Source organism: Delphinus delphis, chromosome 5, assembly GCF_949987515.2.
Source record: "Delphinus delphis chromosome 5, mDelDel1.2, whole genome shotgun sequence".
Lineage (NCBI taxonomy): Eukaryota > Metazoa > Chordata > Mammalia > Artiodactyla > Delphinidae > Delphinus > Delphinus delphis.
In genome coordinates this window covers 111,542,022-111,557,889 of record NC_082687.1, presented here as the reverse complement: position 1 = coordinate 111,557,889, position 15,868 = coordinate 111,542,022, and the positions used below count along the sequence as shown (strand labels likewise).

At 38.4% G+C, this 15,868-nt stretch overlaps 1 protein-coding gene across 7 annotated transcripts in view; it reads right to left on the bottom strand.

Moving 5' to 3' along the window:
* Positions 1-15,868, bottom strand: part of ALPK1 (alpha kinase 1) — a 151,851-nt gene that overhangs the window by 10,729 nt on the left and 125,254 nt on the right. For 5 of the 7 annotated variants that reach the window (XM_060012894.1, XM_060012893.1, XM_069540702.1 and 2 more), the window contains 4 exons: positions 15,031-15,184; positions 11,669-11,831; positions 10,209-10,395; positions 8,386-9,045 (listed from right to left, as the gene is read on the bottom strand). In XM_060012894.1, coding sequence (XP_059868877.1) covers positions 8,846-9,045; positions 10,209-10,395; positions 11,669-11,831; positions 15,031-15,184 — 704 coding nt within the window. In that variant the 3' untranslated portion in view covers positions 8,386-8,845. Of the gene's footprint in view, positions 1-8,055; positions 8,197-8,385; positions 9,046-10,208; positions 10,396-11,668; positions 11,832-15,030; positions 15,185-15,868 lie in introns of those variants that run through there. The other 2 variants (XM_060012898.1, XM_060012896.1) reach the window with 2 other exon arrangements.

Here is a 15,868-nt window from a genome sequence, read left to right as displayed (position 1 = left end):
AAATTTAATTAGAGAGAAATGAATTTTTCTCATGTTAACTTTAATTAATGCACTTATTTAATCTTAAACAGTTTGATACTCACTTGGGTCTTCTTCCTTTTGAAAATTACTTTTGAAAACAAATGTAACAGTTACAGATTCAATTATTTAAAAATACTATTTTCTGTAATATGATAAATGTTTACCTCAGCTTGTTACACTAAAGGCTGTAATCCCAGCCTTGCATTGTGAACCCATTTCTGTATGAGATTCATTAAAAATTTTATTACTGTGTAGATCACACAATGGAATAACAGTGTTAATAACTAGTTACTGTAGCTGCAGGATTTGCAACCTACTCTCATGAAGCTAACTGCCCCAGGGCCAGCGGCTGCTCATTTATTTCACCATATTTAAATCAATTGCTAAGGCAGTCAGACAATAAATTGCGTGCCCATCTCTGGTAATAAAATTGGCATCTCGAACAGCAGAGGCTTGTACAAAGATTTAATAGCTCCTCCTTTCGTGATGGATTCTTCTTTGTACCATTTTTTCAGGGAAGGTGCCTAGATGTAAAGTAACATTCTTTTTCTGCCTTCTTGTTAGATTCTCTGATTTACCACCGTATAGTTGAGTCCAACTTTTTCAGTTTCTGTAAAGCTCCCCTTACTGCTTGAGGGGAATTCTTTTGTCTGGGCAGCAGAACAAGATAACTGACTTAATCTTCCTAGTAACACGTGAGTCGCCATGTATCATTTTAATCTGCAAAACACTAGGGCTGAGTAGTGTCACATGCTGATTTTACTTTTCTATGAGAAAGTGACTCCCTGGTTCAATGATGGATTGCTTGTTCTCTTTAAACAACAGTCAAGATGGTGAATGCCCTGGGGTGATAGACAGAGTGTGCAATGGGAATGGGGGCCAATCTGATGGCCCGGTTCAAGTTCACCTGACAAAGCTGGAGCAGTCTGCAAGCAGCATTTGAGAAAGGATTATTCACACTGGCATTATAGTTTTGAATGCATTTTTCTCCTTGTGCAGCTGCAAAGCTCCCTCACACTGAAGGTTTATGCACCATAATAAAGAGATTTATTTTTTTTTTTCTCTCACTCTCTCTTGCTTCTTACACTTTACACCTAGTTTCTACTGAACTGTTCAGGCAGAGGACATCTGTATAACCAAACTGCACAGAACAAGCATCATCCTCAAAACAATAGCAGTGCTGAAAGACAGTAACAAAAGCCTGACATTTTTGATGTTCGAAGGGACAGAAATTGTCTCCTTACGTTGAACTCAACTCCTCAAACTTAGCTTTTAAAATATTGTCATTTCACAACTCTACACACAAAAGATTATAATATAAATTAATTATTTAGTTCAATTTAGAAAAATGATAATGGAATTTTTCTAAAAATTACTTGAAAATTTCCTAATATCAATTTTGCTATGAGAAATTAAAGAATAGGGGGAAGAAGTTAGAAAAAAGTAAACACGATGAAGCAAAATAGTTTTCCTTATAAAAACAGAGGTGGGGCTGAGGGGAACTTTGCTGTTCTTTCCTTCCAACTTTCTCCATCCTTCTGTCCATCCACTTATCTACCCACAACCCACCTTATTGCAGAACGGTTTTCTGAAGGCTGGAGAGCTCACACATTCTTTACTTCTATAATTAAGACATAAATTATCATTGCCTCTTGCCTTATTGTAGCAAGAGGTAGTTAGCTAATAAGCACTTACTGAGCATATAAAATACATAGAATTACCACTGATGTCTCATTCATTTACTCACTTACTTAAACAAAAATGAACTAATTACCAACTGTTAAGCAGACACTATAAAATGCAAGTGTGGGATGGGGGATACAAAGGGGCCCAAGGCTCAGTTTAGGCTAGTGAGATAGACAGAGTCACCTTCGAGGTGGCCTCCGAGTGATCCCTGCCTCTTGCTGTTCATGCCCTTTTGATCTCCTCCCACACGGTACCAGGGTTGGTCTGTGCAACTAACAGAATATAAAAGTGATGGTATGTCACGTCTGAAGCTAGGTTATAAAAGATGTTGTGACTTCTGTCTCTCTTGACCTTAAGATGTTTTGCTCTGGTTGAGGCCAGCTGCCATGTTGTCATATGGACAGGCCCACGGGGTGAAGAAGTGAGGTCTCTGACCAACAGTCATCAAGGAAGATGCCTCCTGCCAACAGTCACATGAGAAAGCTTGGAAGCAGAACCTTAAGTCCCAGTCAAGCTTTCAGATGACTGCAGTTCCACTGACATTTTGACAGCAACCTCAAGAGAGATTCTGAGTCAGCACTACACAGCAAAGCCAATCCCCAATCCCCAAGATCTGTAGTAACTTTGAGATGGTAGATAATTGTTATTCTCAGCCTCTAAAATTTGGGGGTAATTTGTCATGAAGCAATACATAAATAATACAACAGATAATTATAATTCACCTATAGTGTAGGTAATACGACACAAGGGTATATTAGCTTCCATGATAACTGTGCAGTGATCGTTGCATAGTTATTCGGGGACTTCAAAGGAGGGGTAACTTACCTAGGTTGTGGGAAGGGAGGGAATGAGAATGAAGGGTATCAGGGAGGGTTTTCTGAAGGTGGTATTGGTTGAAGTGAGTCTTCAAGGATGAGAAGATATAGGGTGTAATTGTCCCTGTAGGTATAAGCATGAAAACACTCACCAAGTGACAAAGCATCTTTGTACCGGGGTGGAAGGAGGCGGGGTGGACTACAAACTGACACCATAAGCAGTTCAGTGTTCCTAGAGAGTATATTACAAGACTGACAGTGGCAATGGGCTAAAGGAGAAAGCACTATATGATCGTCCATAATGTGGACTTTCTACTGAAAAAGAGAACCGTTTGAATTTCTTATTAAATACTATTTTTTGGTATAAGAAATACATGCTTATTGCAGAAAACTTGGAAAATATAGATAATAAAGAAGAAAATAAAATTCCCTACCACCAATACACTAGCCAGGGAAAAACACAATACACATTTCCATATATTGTCTATATATTATTTTTTCTATTTACATATATATACTGAGATTGTGATCAATACTATAAATGCTAGTTTATAGATTGCTTTTCTTTACTTTGAAGTTTGTATATCATTAAATATTTCTGGAAATATACAATTTCAATGGATGAATAATATTAGGCATATGGATAAATTATTATATAACTATTTCCCTGCTCTTGAAAAATTATTATTTTTTATTTTTTTAAATTTTTTTTTACTATTATAAGTAAAGTTGTAACAGACATGCTTGTATATAAACATTTGTTCACATTTCTGATTATTTCCTCATCAGAGATTTGTAGAAGTACAATTACTGGGTCCAAGAATGAACATGATACATTGTCAAAGTTCTTTCCGTAAATGCTGTCATAGTTTACATTCCCTTCATCAGTTATAAGAGAGTTTCTTCCAACCTTTCCAGAATTATTACCTTTTAACACATTTGCGATTTGATGACTGAAAATAGTATTTCCTTTTTTTGTGAATTCACTATTTACACTCTTTGTCTGTTTTTTCCTCCTTGTTTTTTAGTGTTTTATGGTAGGATTTAAAGCAAGTTAATGACATGGTAAGGTTTGTATTTAAGAGAGATCACCAGTGTCTCGGAGGATAATGTGGGGCAAAACAGGAGTCATAGATCACACAGACCTCAATTAAGGTTCTGGTCATAGGGACACAGAAAGAAATGAATTCAAGAAGAGCTAGAGAAGGACTCACAGAGACTTTCCTCACATTATTACCTACATCCCTATTCACGCCCATGTGCATTGCACTCAGGGCTCTGCCTTCTCACCTGTTACCATGGGTAAACTATCCGTGCTTTGGTCTAAAGCCATTCCCTCCATTTGTATAATGATTCCATCCCTCTCACCTACTCAATGGCATTGCACCAACAATTCTTTATTCTGTTTCTCCTGTATCATCATTTCTTCAATCTCTTCAACTCTCCCGTCAATATGCTGTAATTTCTCCCATTTACAAAAAAAGAATCTGTATCTCTCCTGATTCCACTTTCCCCACTACCTACCACATCATTCCTTTGTTCCCCATTACAGCAAAACACACAGAGGGTTCTATTTGCTCTTCCTCCAATTCTTTTCATCTCTTCTCTCTTAAACCCTTTTGTGTGGATACACTCTAAGGTAAACCCCAGAGAATCACACCCTTGTATAACTCCCTCCCCTTGAATGTGGGTGTAAGTTGTGAGTGGCTTCTATCCATCAGAATAGGCTCTTAATTAGGTTATGTTACATAAAACTCCCTCTTAACCTACTGGAAAGGAAAGAGATGCTCTCCTGCTGGTCTTGAAGAAGCTTAGCTGATGAGAGGCGCTGTGAAAGGGCCCCTTGGCAGGAAGCTGCAGGTGGCCACTGGGAGGTGAGCGTGGCCCTCTGCCAACAGCCTACAAAGAAATGTGGGCCTCAGCCCTGCAACTGTGAGGAGATGATTCTGCAACAACCCGGTGAGCTTGGCAGTGTATTCTCTTGTTAAGCCTCCAGATGAGAACACAGTTGGCCAACACCTTGATCACAGCCCAGGGAGACACCGAGCAGAGGACCAGCTAAGCTGTGCCCAGCCTTCTGACCCATGGTGACTGTGACATGATAAATGAGTGTTGCTTTGAGCTGCTAAGTGTGTGGTAATTAATTGGGCAGCAAAAGAAAACTAACACACCTTTCCAGGCAAGTTTTCAACCCCAGTATGAAACTATACTGCCCGTATCAAGGTCAGCAGGGAACTCCACATCGCTAACTTCAACAATGTGGTTCATAGCCCTCATCTTATCTATCAGCAGCATCTGACACAATGGATCATGCCCTCCTTGATTCATTTTCTTCACTTGATTGAGAGGATTTCCTCTCCTTCATTCTCTTTTTCTCCTTTTAGAACTCCAGCTAGTGATGTTAGTTAGAGCTTCTCCTTCTTTCCTCCAAATCTCTTAGTCTCTCTTTTATATTTTCTATCCCTTTATCTTTCTGCTGCATTTTGGTTAATTTCTTCACATTTCCCTTCCATTTTAATAATGCTTACTTGAGCTATGCCTAGTCAGCTATTTAACCTTTCTATTAAATTATAAATATCAGTGACTGTATTTTTCACTTTTGAGAAAGTCTGTGGCTCTTTTTAAACCCAGCTGATCTTTTCCTGTATTTATACAAAGCTTAAAAGTATTTCAGAAAACTAATACTGGATATTTATTGTTACTTTTATACAAAATATAAGTGTATCATATTAAATAAATGAGTAACAACATTAAGGGGAATGAGAACCAACAGTTTCTGGGCAGCGATTGCCTCTTGTGGGGAGGAGGAGGTAGAGATCAGGACATTTAATTTCTTAAGCCAGATATATGGGTGTTGGTGTAAATAAATAACAATTTAAAGAGATTTTTAAAATGTAATTTTCTGCAAATTCCTCTCAGCTCTATTTCTGCCTTTTGAAATACAGAGATATGTATTGTTTCAAAATCTTTATTCCTTTCAAATTCCTGACTTTGCTAGTCTCATCTAACTTAGCAGGTATTCTATCTTTTTCACTTCACAAAGAAAAATGTGTTCTGACATATGCTTTCTAATAACGTCTCTATTACCTTCAATTTCCAGTTTCTTCACCCATTATTACCCCTTTTTCTTTCACGTTAGTAGAGATATCAAATATTTCTTTGTAATATGTTACCAGCAAACCATATGTAACAAAGTGTGTAAACATCCCGACCTTTTTTTTTTCCGCTTTCATCTTCTACAACAAGGGTTGACAAAGTTTTTTGGTAAAGGGCCAGACAGTAAATATTTTTGACTTTGCAGGACAAATAGTCTCTGACACAACTGTTCCACTCCGCCACTGTAACACAAAATCAGCCGGAGACAATACATAACTGGGTGAGTGTGACTGTGCTGCAGTAAAACTTTACAAAAACAGATGGTGGCAGGATTTGACCCATGGGCCAGTTTGCTGATCCCTGTTCTACAACATCCAAAAGGTCACTCTGGGGCTTCCCTGGTGACGCAGTGGTTGAGAGCCCGCCTGCCGATGCAGGGAACACGGGTTCGTGCCCCGGTCCGGGAAGATCCCACATGCCGCGGAGCGGCTGGGCCCGTGAGCCATGGCCGCTGAGCGTGCGTGTCTGGAGCCTGTGCTCCGCAACGGGGGAGGCCACAACAGTGAGAGGCCCGTGTGAAAAAAAAAAAAAAAAAGTCACTCTGTCAGTTAATGGCTTCTTTTTGCTGCTAGCAATCTCTTTTCACTGTCCTCAGTCTCTCACCCAATACATAATTCTATTTCTTCTTGATTTTTCTGCAGGATTTTACATTGTCGAACACTCATTATATTCATTTCTGATTAGTTTGTTTGATGTAAATCTTGGTTTTGATCATCTCTATCTATCCAGTCCTTTGGAGTTTTCTTGGTATTTTTTCCTTTATACGATCTTACATTTAAAGAACATTTTTGGAGATTTAAAAATATATACAAAAGCAGGGGCTTCCCTGGTGGCGCAGTGGTTGAGAGTCCGCCTGCCGATGCAGGGGACACGGGTTCGTGCCCCAGTCCGGGAAGATCCCACATGTCGCGGAGCGGCTGGGCCCGTGAGCCACAATTACTGAGCCTGCGCGTCTGGAGCCTGTGCTTCGCAACAAGAGAGGCCGCGACAGTGAGAGTACGGCACACCGAGGTGAAGAGTGGCCCCCGCTTGCCACAACTAGAGCAAGCCCTCGCACAGAAACCAAGACCCAACATAGCCATAAATAAATTAATTAATTAAAAAATATATATATACACAAAAGGGGAAAGACTAGTGTAATGAATTCTTATGTACCCTTCTCCTTGCTTCAAGACTATCAAGAAAAAGCCAAGGATCTTTCACTTTTTTTTGGCTTTAGTATTTTTAAAAGACGTCACTTCATTAATTTTATCTAACACTCAATACACATTACAAATCCCTAATTGTCCCCAAAATGTTATTTTACTATTGATTTACTGTCCCACTTTAACTGATGATTGATTGAGGTGCAGAGTCACCTCATTATAACAAGAGACACTCCTATCACCAGGAAATTCCAAGGGATTTAGGAGCTCTGTGCCAGGAACCAGGGACAGAGACAATATATATATTTTCTGATTTTTCCAAATGGTGGATAGGGTTGGTATAGTGAGCTAATTTGCTTATCCCCTTTCTCAAATAGAAAACTTTAAGTGCTTCACTATTAATTATGATATTCCTTTAAAAAAAAAGTTAAAATACCCTTTATCTGATTCAGAACCTTTTCCTTTATGCCTAGTTTGCAAAGAGCTTTTTTTAACCATAAACTGACTTGTCTACATCTTCGAGATTATAATATGATTTTCCTCCTTTATTTTGTTAATAAGATAAATTAAAAATTCTTCTTTAATAAACTTTTGTTTGTTTGGGTTTTTCAAGAAGCCAATGCCAAGAAGGGATTAGACATATAAGGTATTGGTTGGGAGAAATGACTGTAAAGGATCAATGGGGGAGACCATGATGGAGGTCTGGCACTGTGAAAGGAGAGGGCAGACAGAGGAGGACTGGGCAGGAAGAGTCTCAACAGAGACCACAGCAGAGTGCTAAGAAGGTTCTGGTCAGGCTGATGGGAAGAGCTTGTGCATAGTCACCCGTTAGAGGTATTTTGCGCCTGGCATCCTTGCTTTACTTAGTCACTGGCTGAGAGCCACTGGGGGAGCATGACTTCAATTGTGAACACAGTGGTAGATCGAGAGGGGTGCAAGCCGGGGGTGTCAGTCAACTATACTCCCCGTATCAGGAGATCTGAATGGTTCTCACCTGCTCCATCTGCAATTATGAAAAGACATGTGCAGTAAACTCAAACTGAGAAAGGAATAACTATTTAGAATTCAGAACCTGCACGTATGTAGGCCTGAGTCACATCACTAGGTAAGGCACTCAGATTTGCTGAGGTAATAGTTAAGGGAAATTTAGAATGAATAGTGGAGGAGGGAGAGAGTGTGTACCAGTTGCAGCCCCGAAGACTAACTGCAGTAAGGGAATAGCTCACCAATCTTTCTGTAAACTTCCGGTGAGCTCATGGAGGCGCTGATCCCCAAACCTGTGTGAAGCACCAGATCTGTGTGGTGCAAGGGCAGACTGTGGTGGCCATCAAAATGCACCATCTTCCCTCAGACCTCTCACAAGTGTAAATGCACTAGAAGAAAATGTGGGAGGATTAAAAATAACAAAACCCAGAGTAGGGAAGATCTACGGAAGACATATAACCTAGAAGCCATAAAATAAAAGACTGATGAATTCAAGTGTATAAAACAAATTCTGCATGGAAAAAAGGTTCATACAAAGTCAAAAGACAAACAAAAAAAAAAGGAACGCATATCACAAAGGCCTGAATTCTTTAATATATATATATAAAGAACTCCTAAATCAATAAGAAAAACACCAATAGTATCAGTCTTGATGGACAGTGACAAAAGCTCCAAAATTTCTGGCTTAAGCCAGAAAAGTTTATTTCTCATGTGTGTTTTCTGTCCATCGTGGGTCAGTGGGGCTCTTTCCTGTGATTTCCTCATTGCAGGACTTATGCTGATGAGCAGCTATCTCCTGGTGTACTCTTGGTAATTGCGCAGAGGGAAAGAGACTCTGCCCTGGTGTTGCCCTGGCAATTTAATATGGGCCTGAAAGTGATACTTATCAATGCCTCTCACAAATCATTGGCTGGAACCAGTCCCATGTTCCCACCTAAACCCAAGGAACCAGGCTGTGCCATAACTGGTGTCCCTGGAAGGAGGGGAGAGCCCGGCACTGGTGAGCAGCACTAAGTGGTCATTATCACTCTAGATAGTCTATGAATTATTTGGTTTCTCAATTGAAGGTCTTGTCAAAGAAAGGCGATGGCATATTTCATTACATTCCACATGCTGGTTATTAAAGAAGTAAAAAATTCCTCTCTTTCCAAAATTGGTAGTGACATCTTTCTGATCAACAGAGTGAATCTGGGGATCTGTGAGGTAGATAAGCCCTTTTCCATTACCAGTCACCCAACCTAAAAGAGAAATACATATGTCTGAGAATTAAATCCTCTATAAATGTCAGTAAAGTGTTTCTGAAAAAAAAAAAGTATAATATATACAAGACACTTTAAAAACCTGGTCATCCTCTGGTTTATGACAAATAAATTTCTGTTAAGGGACTTGGCGTTGCATATTCCAATTATTGCTTTAAGAAGAATAATTAAATATTGGGTAATTAAATTTGTCAAATATGACATACCAGACCCAGGAATTAGAGAGCAATAACATGCACTTAGTATAATTATTAAATCACAATATTTTCATGATTCAGAAGTTTCTTTAATGCTTCACTCATTAGTTCATACATTCCTCTGTTCATTAACAAATACTTATTGAGTGTACACACTGTATAAAACACTGTTTTGGGTGCTGGAGATACAGCAGTGAACAAGTTAGTAAAAAATCTCTGTACTCATTTGTGTAACATTCTTGTGAAGGGGGACAGATTAATAAATAATATAAGTAAGTAAAATATGTAATATAACAGAGTGATGATAAATGCTATGGAAGGGGGATAGAAAAGATCTTGGAGGATGGTCATAGAATCTTTACTAGAAATAATTATAATAAAACTCATTTATCATTTAAATGAAGATAGAATAATGGCCAATAATTCTGATAAATAAAATACCAAACTGAAACAAAATTTAAATGTTAATGCAGATTTTAAAGGAAGTTAGATTCAAGTACACACAGCTTTCTGTTCCATAATGATTCCAGTTATGAAACCCAGTATCACACCTGTAATAAAGGTAAAGAGCTAGAGGAAAGAAAGTGTGGAAAGACTGTGACACATTACAACATGCAGTCATAAGAAACCTACATCACTCGAATCCACTTGAGTGAAATTTTAAAAAAAGCTGTTACAGATTTGCTCTAGAATGAAGCCCAAGAGAATGTGAGCCAGATCTTCTCACTGATTATTTGACACCTTAGACACTTGTAGAAAGCTTTAAACATTTTTTCTAGGCATCATTTGCTACATACAGCAAAATTGATTAATTTAATTCCAAATAGTAGCCTATGCACTGAACAATCTATTTATTAAATAATGATTAGTAGAACTAGTTACAAAACCTCACATTTACATATAAATAATACTAAAAATAAAAAAATAATTCCCAGTTTCACATACCTTGTAAATCGACCACAACATCTCTATGATTGGAAAACTCATAAGAAAAGTGGCCGTAAGCCAAGCCATATTCTGTGGCTTTGTATTCTGTTTTCACCACTTTCGTGTTATTTGACAATTTTACAAATTCTCCCAGTATGTAAGGTTCCACACTGACACATCCTTTTATTGTCTTGCCCTCTAAAATCTGAAAAGTAGAAATGGGAGACAGTATAACAATGGTGAAGGCCGTGGTCTTTGAGGACAGAAGATCTCAATTTGAACCCAGGCTTTGCCACTCAGGAGCACTATTACTTCTCTAGATTTTGGTTTCCTTATTTGTAAAGTGGGTGTAATAATAGCTATAGGACCATTAAAAGGATTATATGAGACCATGCATGTAAAGTGCTTAACATGTATGTGGCATATAATAGAACCTAAAATTTTTATTATTCTTTTATTAAAAAGTACAAATAAAAATTAGTCCATGAAGTGACCTATGCTAGGGGGCTGGCTTGCCAGGGCATGTAGCTAGATCATGCACTGTGACTCTGGGTTGGAATATCAGCTCAAGCATTTTTGTGCAATGTGATCTATTTTGTAGACTGTAGAACTATTTTGTTTCAAAGGTTAGAGTTAATGTTTGTTTGTTAAATGCCCAGCATAGTGCTTCACATAAAGAAATTGTAAAATAGATAATAGCTATTATTAAATAAGTAATAAAATATGGGTCTAAAAATATCTCTGGCCAAAGTAAAAAAAAAAATTCTTTAGGGTGTAAATATGCTAAGACCCAGCACCTGTGGGGAAGCAGGGTATTCTTAATCCAAAGAAGAGAAATGTCAGTGGGGATGGGTGCCTTTGCATATTTAAACAGATATCATAGTGAAGAGGGATTGGTCTCAACGGTCCCAGAGGGAAGAGCTACAATCCAGGTAGAAATTAGAAGATGACTGATCTGGGCCAATTTCCTAACAACTGGAATTATTTAAAGTAAAAAAAACGATAATTATTTTTTTCTTACTGAAGGTGTTTAAGCTATGGCTTAGTTATCACTTGATTGCAAGGGGTGGGGGTCAATGAGTATGAAACAGGATTTATGCATCATGTTGAGGGAATAATTTGTATAGATATGATCTTTAGGGTCCCTTCTCTCTCTCTAAAAGTACAAAGACAACACAAAGGAAAAGTATACTAAAAATGCTAACTCGACCATGACGGACCAGGTACCAGGATCAACAGATCTTCAAATGTGACTTGAAGGATCCAAATGATGCATCAGGGTACAGAGGGTCATATTTCTTACATATCTTACAAGTAGTTGAAGCAGATGAAGTAGATGAAGGAAGCTGGTAACTGAGTTTATTGAATTTTACCAGAATGATGGTGGAGGTAGATGAATGGTAGGTTGGCAATAGAAATCTAACCTAATATATATTTACAGTCCTGCTTAATCAAACTCTTGATTTCTTTAATCTTACCAGTAATACTGAGGATGGTATGTAGAATATCTGTGTGTGAATATTTTGTTCATAAAGTCTCTTGTTAAATTCTGTCACATAGTGCTGTGCAGTCATCTGCCTCTCCACATCGATGAAGTGGTGCCAGAGCCCCTTCTGCTCCTTATATTCTTTCCCAACATATCTGTGAATGGAAAAAACCACACGAAGAAATGCAAAGTGATCCTACTATAGAGTAAGAAAGAAGAGGTCAAGAGAGATATGCAAAAAAGCTTGAAAGATGTTACTCTTTCTCCGCCTTAGATTGTTAATGTTATCTTATCTCATGACTCAAATAATTTTGTAAGAGCCACCTGAACAGTGGAACATAATTCATACTAGCTGACTGATGGTTAAGTCTGTGTGTCAACCTGATTTGTCCATAGGGTGCCCAAGTATTTGGTCAAACATTATTCTGGGTGTTTCTGTGAGGGTGTTTTTGGATGAGTTTAACATTTAAATCAATAGACTGAGTAAAGTAGGTTGCCCTCCCTAATGTGCCTGGGCCTCATCCAGTTGAAGGGACAAACGGAACAAAAGGCTGACCTTCTTTCAAGTAACAGAGAATTCTTGCCTGACTGCTTCTGAGCTGGGATACTGATCTTTTCCTGCTTTGGGACTTGAACTGAAACATCATCTCCTCTTGGGTCTCAAGCCTGCTGGCCTTTGGACTGGAACTACATATCATCAGCTCTCCTGGATCTCCAGCTTGCCAATTACAGGTGCTGAGACTTGCTAGCCTCCATAATTATGGGAGTCAATTCCTAAAAATAAATCTTTATGTATATATATATACATATATATATGTATATATACACACAGACACACACACACATATATACATTACTGGTTTTGTGTTTCTGGAGAATCCTAATACAATGACCCCAGATGATACTGATTTTAAAGAGAAAGTGTCCACTTAGTGTAGCAGTTCACCAGACTTCTTTGGTAAGTCAAGGGAGCCAGCATGGGTACTGGAAAGTGCATGGACTCTGGAAGCAGATCTTTCACTCCCTGCAGCATGACCTTATATTAGGTCAACTAATCAATCTGAAGGTTTCCTCTACCCTTTCCTTTTATAATTACTTCATCTGTACAAATACTTGTTTTCCATCATCACCTATTATGTGCACAACACTTTTTATCCTACTTGGGATTCATTGTGATTCCCGTATTTGAAGATTAGTATATTTTGGCAGTTCTGGAAAATTGTCAGAAATCATCTATTAAAGTAGTAATTCTTTTCTATTTGCTCTGTTATCTTTTTCTGGTCAGATGTATGTTAGACCCTTTCACTCCATCTTCCCTGTCTCTTCTTCTCTCTTTTATTTCCCATCTCAGATCCTCCTATCATGTATCCTGGTATATTAGTTGCTTAGGACTGCTGTAACAAAGTGCCACAACGTGGGTGGCTTAAACAACAGAAACTGATTTTTCTCACAGTTCTAGGGTCTGTAAGTCTAAGATCAAGGTGTCAACAGAGCCATGCTCCCTCTGAAGGCATTAGGGAAGGATCTTTTCCAGGCCTCTCTCCTGGCTTCTGATAGTTCCTGCTTGGTGGCAGTGTAACTACAATTTTCACATCATTCTCCCTGTGTGTGTCTGTCTCCAAATTTCCTCTTTTTATAAGGATACCAGTCATAGTGGATGATGGGCCTATCCTACTCTAGTATGAACTCATCTTAACTAATTACATCTGCAATGACTCCATTTCCAAATAAGATCACAGTCTGAGGTACTTGGCGTTATAAAGTCAACTTGAATCTGGGGTTGGAGGGACACAATTATACCCGTTACACCTGGCTTCACCACTTTGACGTGTGAATTGGTGCAGGTTTCTTAACATCTCTGTGTCTCAGTTCCCTCATCTGTAAGATGGGGATACTAATACAGTAGTAACTACCTCATAGGGTTTTTTGAAGATTAATTAAATTAGTATATCAATGACTTAAAACAGGGCTTGGGAAGTAGTAAGAAATGTACATGTTTACTATTATTAGTATTATCATCAACAACCTTTTCAAGAAATGTATTTCTACTATTTAAGAGTCACCCAATTTCTCTCTTTTTTTCTCTTCCTATTTATTTCTTACATTTTTTGGATTTGGCTAAAGATCAAGGTCTACATTAAAAGTCTTGCCTATAGGTCCTTTAAAATACACACATGGTATAAAATTAGGCCTTAAACCCAATGAGTACCACCTGTGATCACTAATTTTCAGGTGAGATTTTGCTTAAAGTTGTCAAGAACTAAGGCCAAACAAAAAACTTTCCAGGTTATTTGCCTCAGTGGGAGTGGCATTTCTTTAAAAAACCTATTTTTGAGCATGTAGTCATTCCTGTGTCCCTGCTTTATATCGGTGGTCTCTATGGATGGACCTAGAGACTGTCATATGGAATAAAGGAAGTCAGAAAGAGAAAAACAAATATCGTATATTAATGCATATATGTGGAATCTGAAAATATTGGTATAGACGTTCTTATTTACAAAGCAGAAATAGAGACACAGATGCAGAGAACAAACAAATGGATAGCAAGGGGGGGCGGTGGGATGAATTGGGAGATTGGGATCGACATATATACACTATTGATACTATGTATAAAATAGACAACTAATAAGAACCTACTGTACAGCACAGAGAACTCTACTCAGTGCCCCGTAGTGACCTAAATGAGAAGGAAATCCAAAAAAGAGGGGATATATGTATACGTATAGTTGATTCACTTTGCTGTACAGTAGAAACTAACACAATATTGTAAAGGAACTATACTCCAACTGGGGGGAAAAATATATATATATATATATCCGTGGTCTCTAAACTCATCCCCTTCCATGTGTAACTTCTGTCACTAGCTGCTCTCTCATCCCTCCCCTGCCCAAAACTTCTATGGAGGGTGTCTTAAGGATTCAGTATTCACTTATATCCCTGGATATGCTTCAATCCTGGCCTTAGAGGATTTTTCTGCCTTTTTTTGCAGACTCGTCCATTTACTTAGAAATATGGCTTGCATAGTTTAGCCTTTCTTGCCACCATTTTTAGTGACAGTGTTTAAGACTCTGTGGCCTGTCATATAGCCAGGAACACTATTTTTCTTATCTGCACAATGGGGTTTAATGTTCCCTAATGGGTTTGAAATCATGTATATAAAACATCCAGCCCAATGGCTGACATAATGTGGGTCCTCCATATATGATAATGAGGAGGAGGAAAAAGGAGCTGAATTCTGAAAACATACATTTTAGCCATTTTTTCAGCCCTTTCAAAGTCTCATAAACAATTACTTAACAGAAGGGAAAAATTGGCCCTTTTTACATTAGTGATATAGGTGCTTTTAAGCAATACCTCCCCAGAGTTTCTTCTTGATGAAGATGATGTACCCAAAATGCATTCCTTTGTCTGCCTTTCTTCTTCACATTCAGGTAGTCCCCCAAATACACAACAGTTTCCTGGGCTGTCCACAGTTCAGATTTCTTGGAATATTTTAACAAAAGAGCATCTTGAAAAAAAGATAAGATGAATATTGATCTTATTTTTCAAAAAGATCTTACAATTCATGGATAAAATTGAAGTAACACAGGTCCCAGTCCAGCTCATTTGAAATATTCAACTTTTTAATATATTTTCTCAAACTTTATCCTCTTCTATGACTATTACTAAAAAGTTAGTGAAGTAAGATAAAAAGGTAAAGCTTGAGAAATTACAGTGAAGAATATCCTTTGGTTCACAAAATCTCGTTTGTGATGGAAACATATTAAGGTCAGAGCTTCTGTATGAAAGTAATGGAAAATAAAAGGGCTTTTTTTTTTTTTTTTTTTGCGGTACGCAGGCCTCTCACTGTTGTGGCCTCTTCCGTTGCGGAGCACAGGCTCCGGATGTGCAGGCCCAGCGGCCATGGCTCATGGGCCCAGCTGCTCCGTGGCATGTGGGATCCTCCCGGACCAGGGCACGAACCCGTGTCCTCTGCATTGGCAGGTGGACCCTCAACCACTGCACCACCAGGGAAGCCCAAAAGGGCTTTTTAAACAGCAAAACCCCAGAGACCATCTTGGAACAAGTGATATGTGTGTGCATCTTCTTCTAATTATCTGGGGACCTCAAATAATAGAGGCTGTTACCTATGCCAGATCACGCAGATAGAAATAAATTGAATAATTCTACCCCAAAGGTTCCTGGCAACACC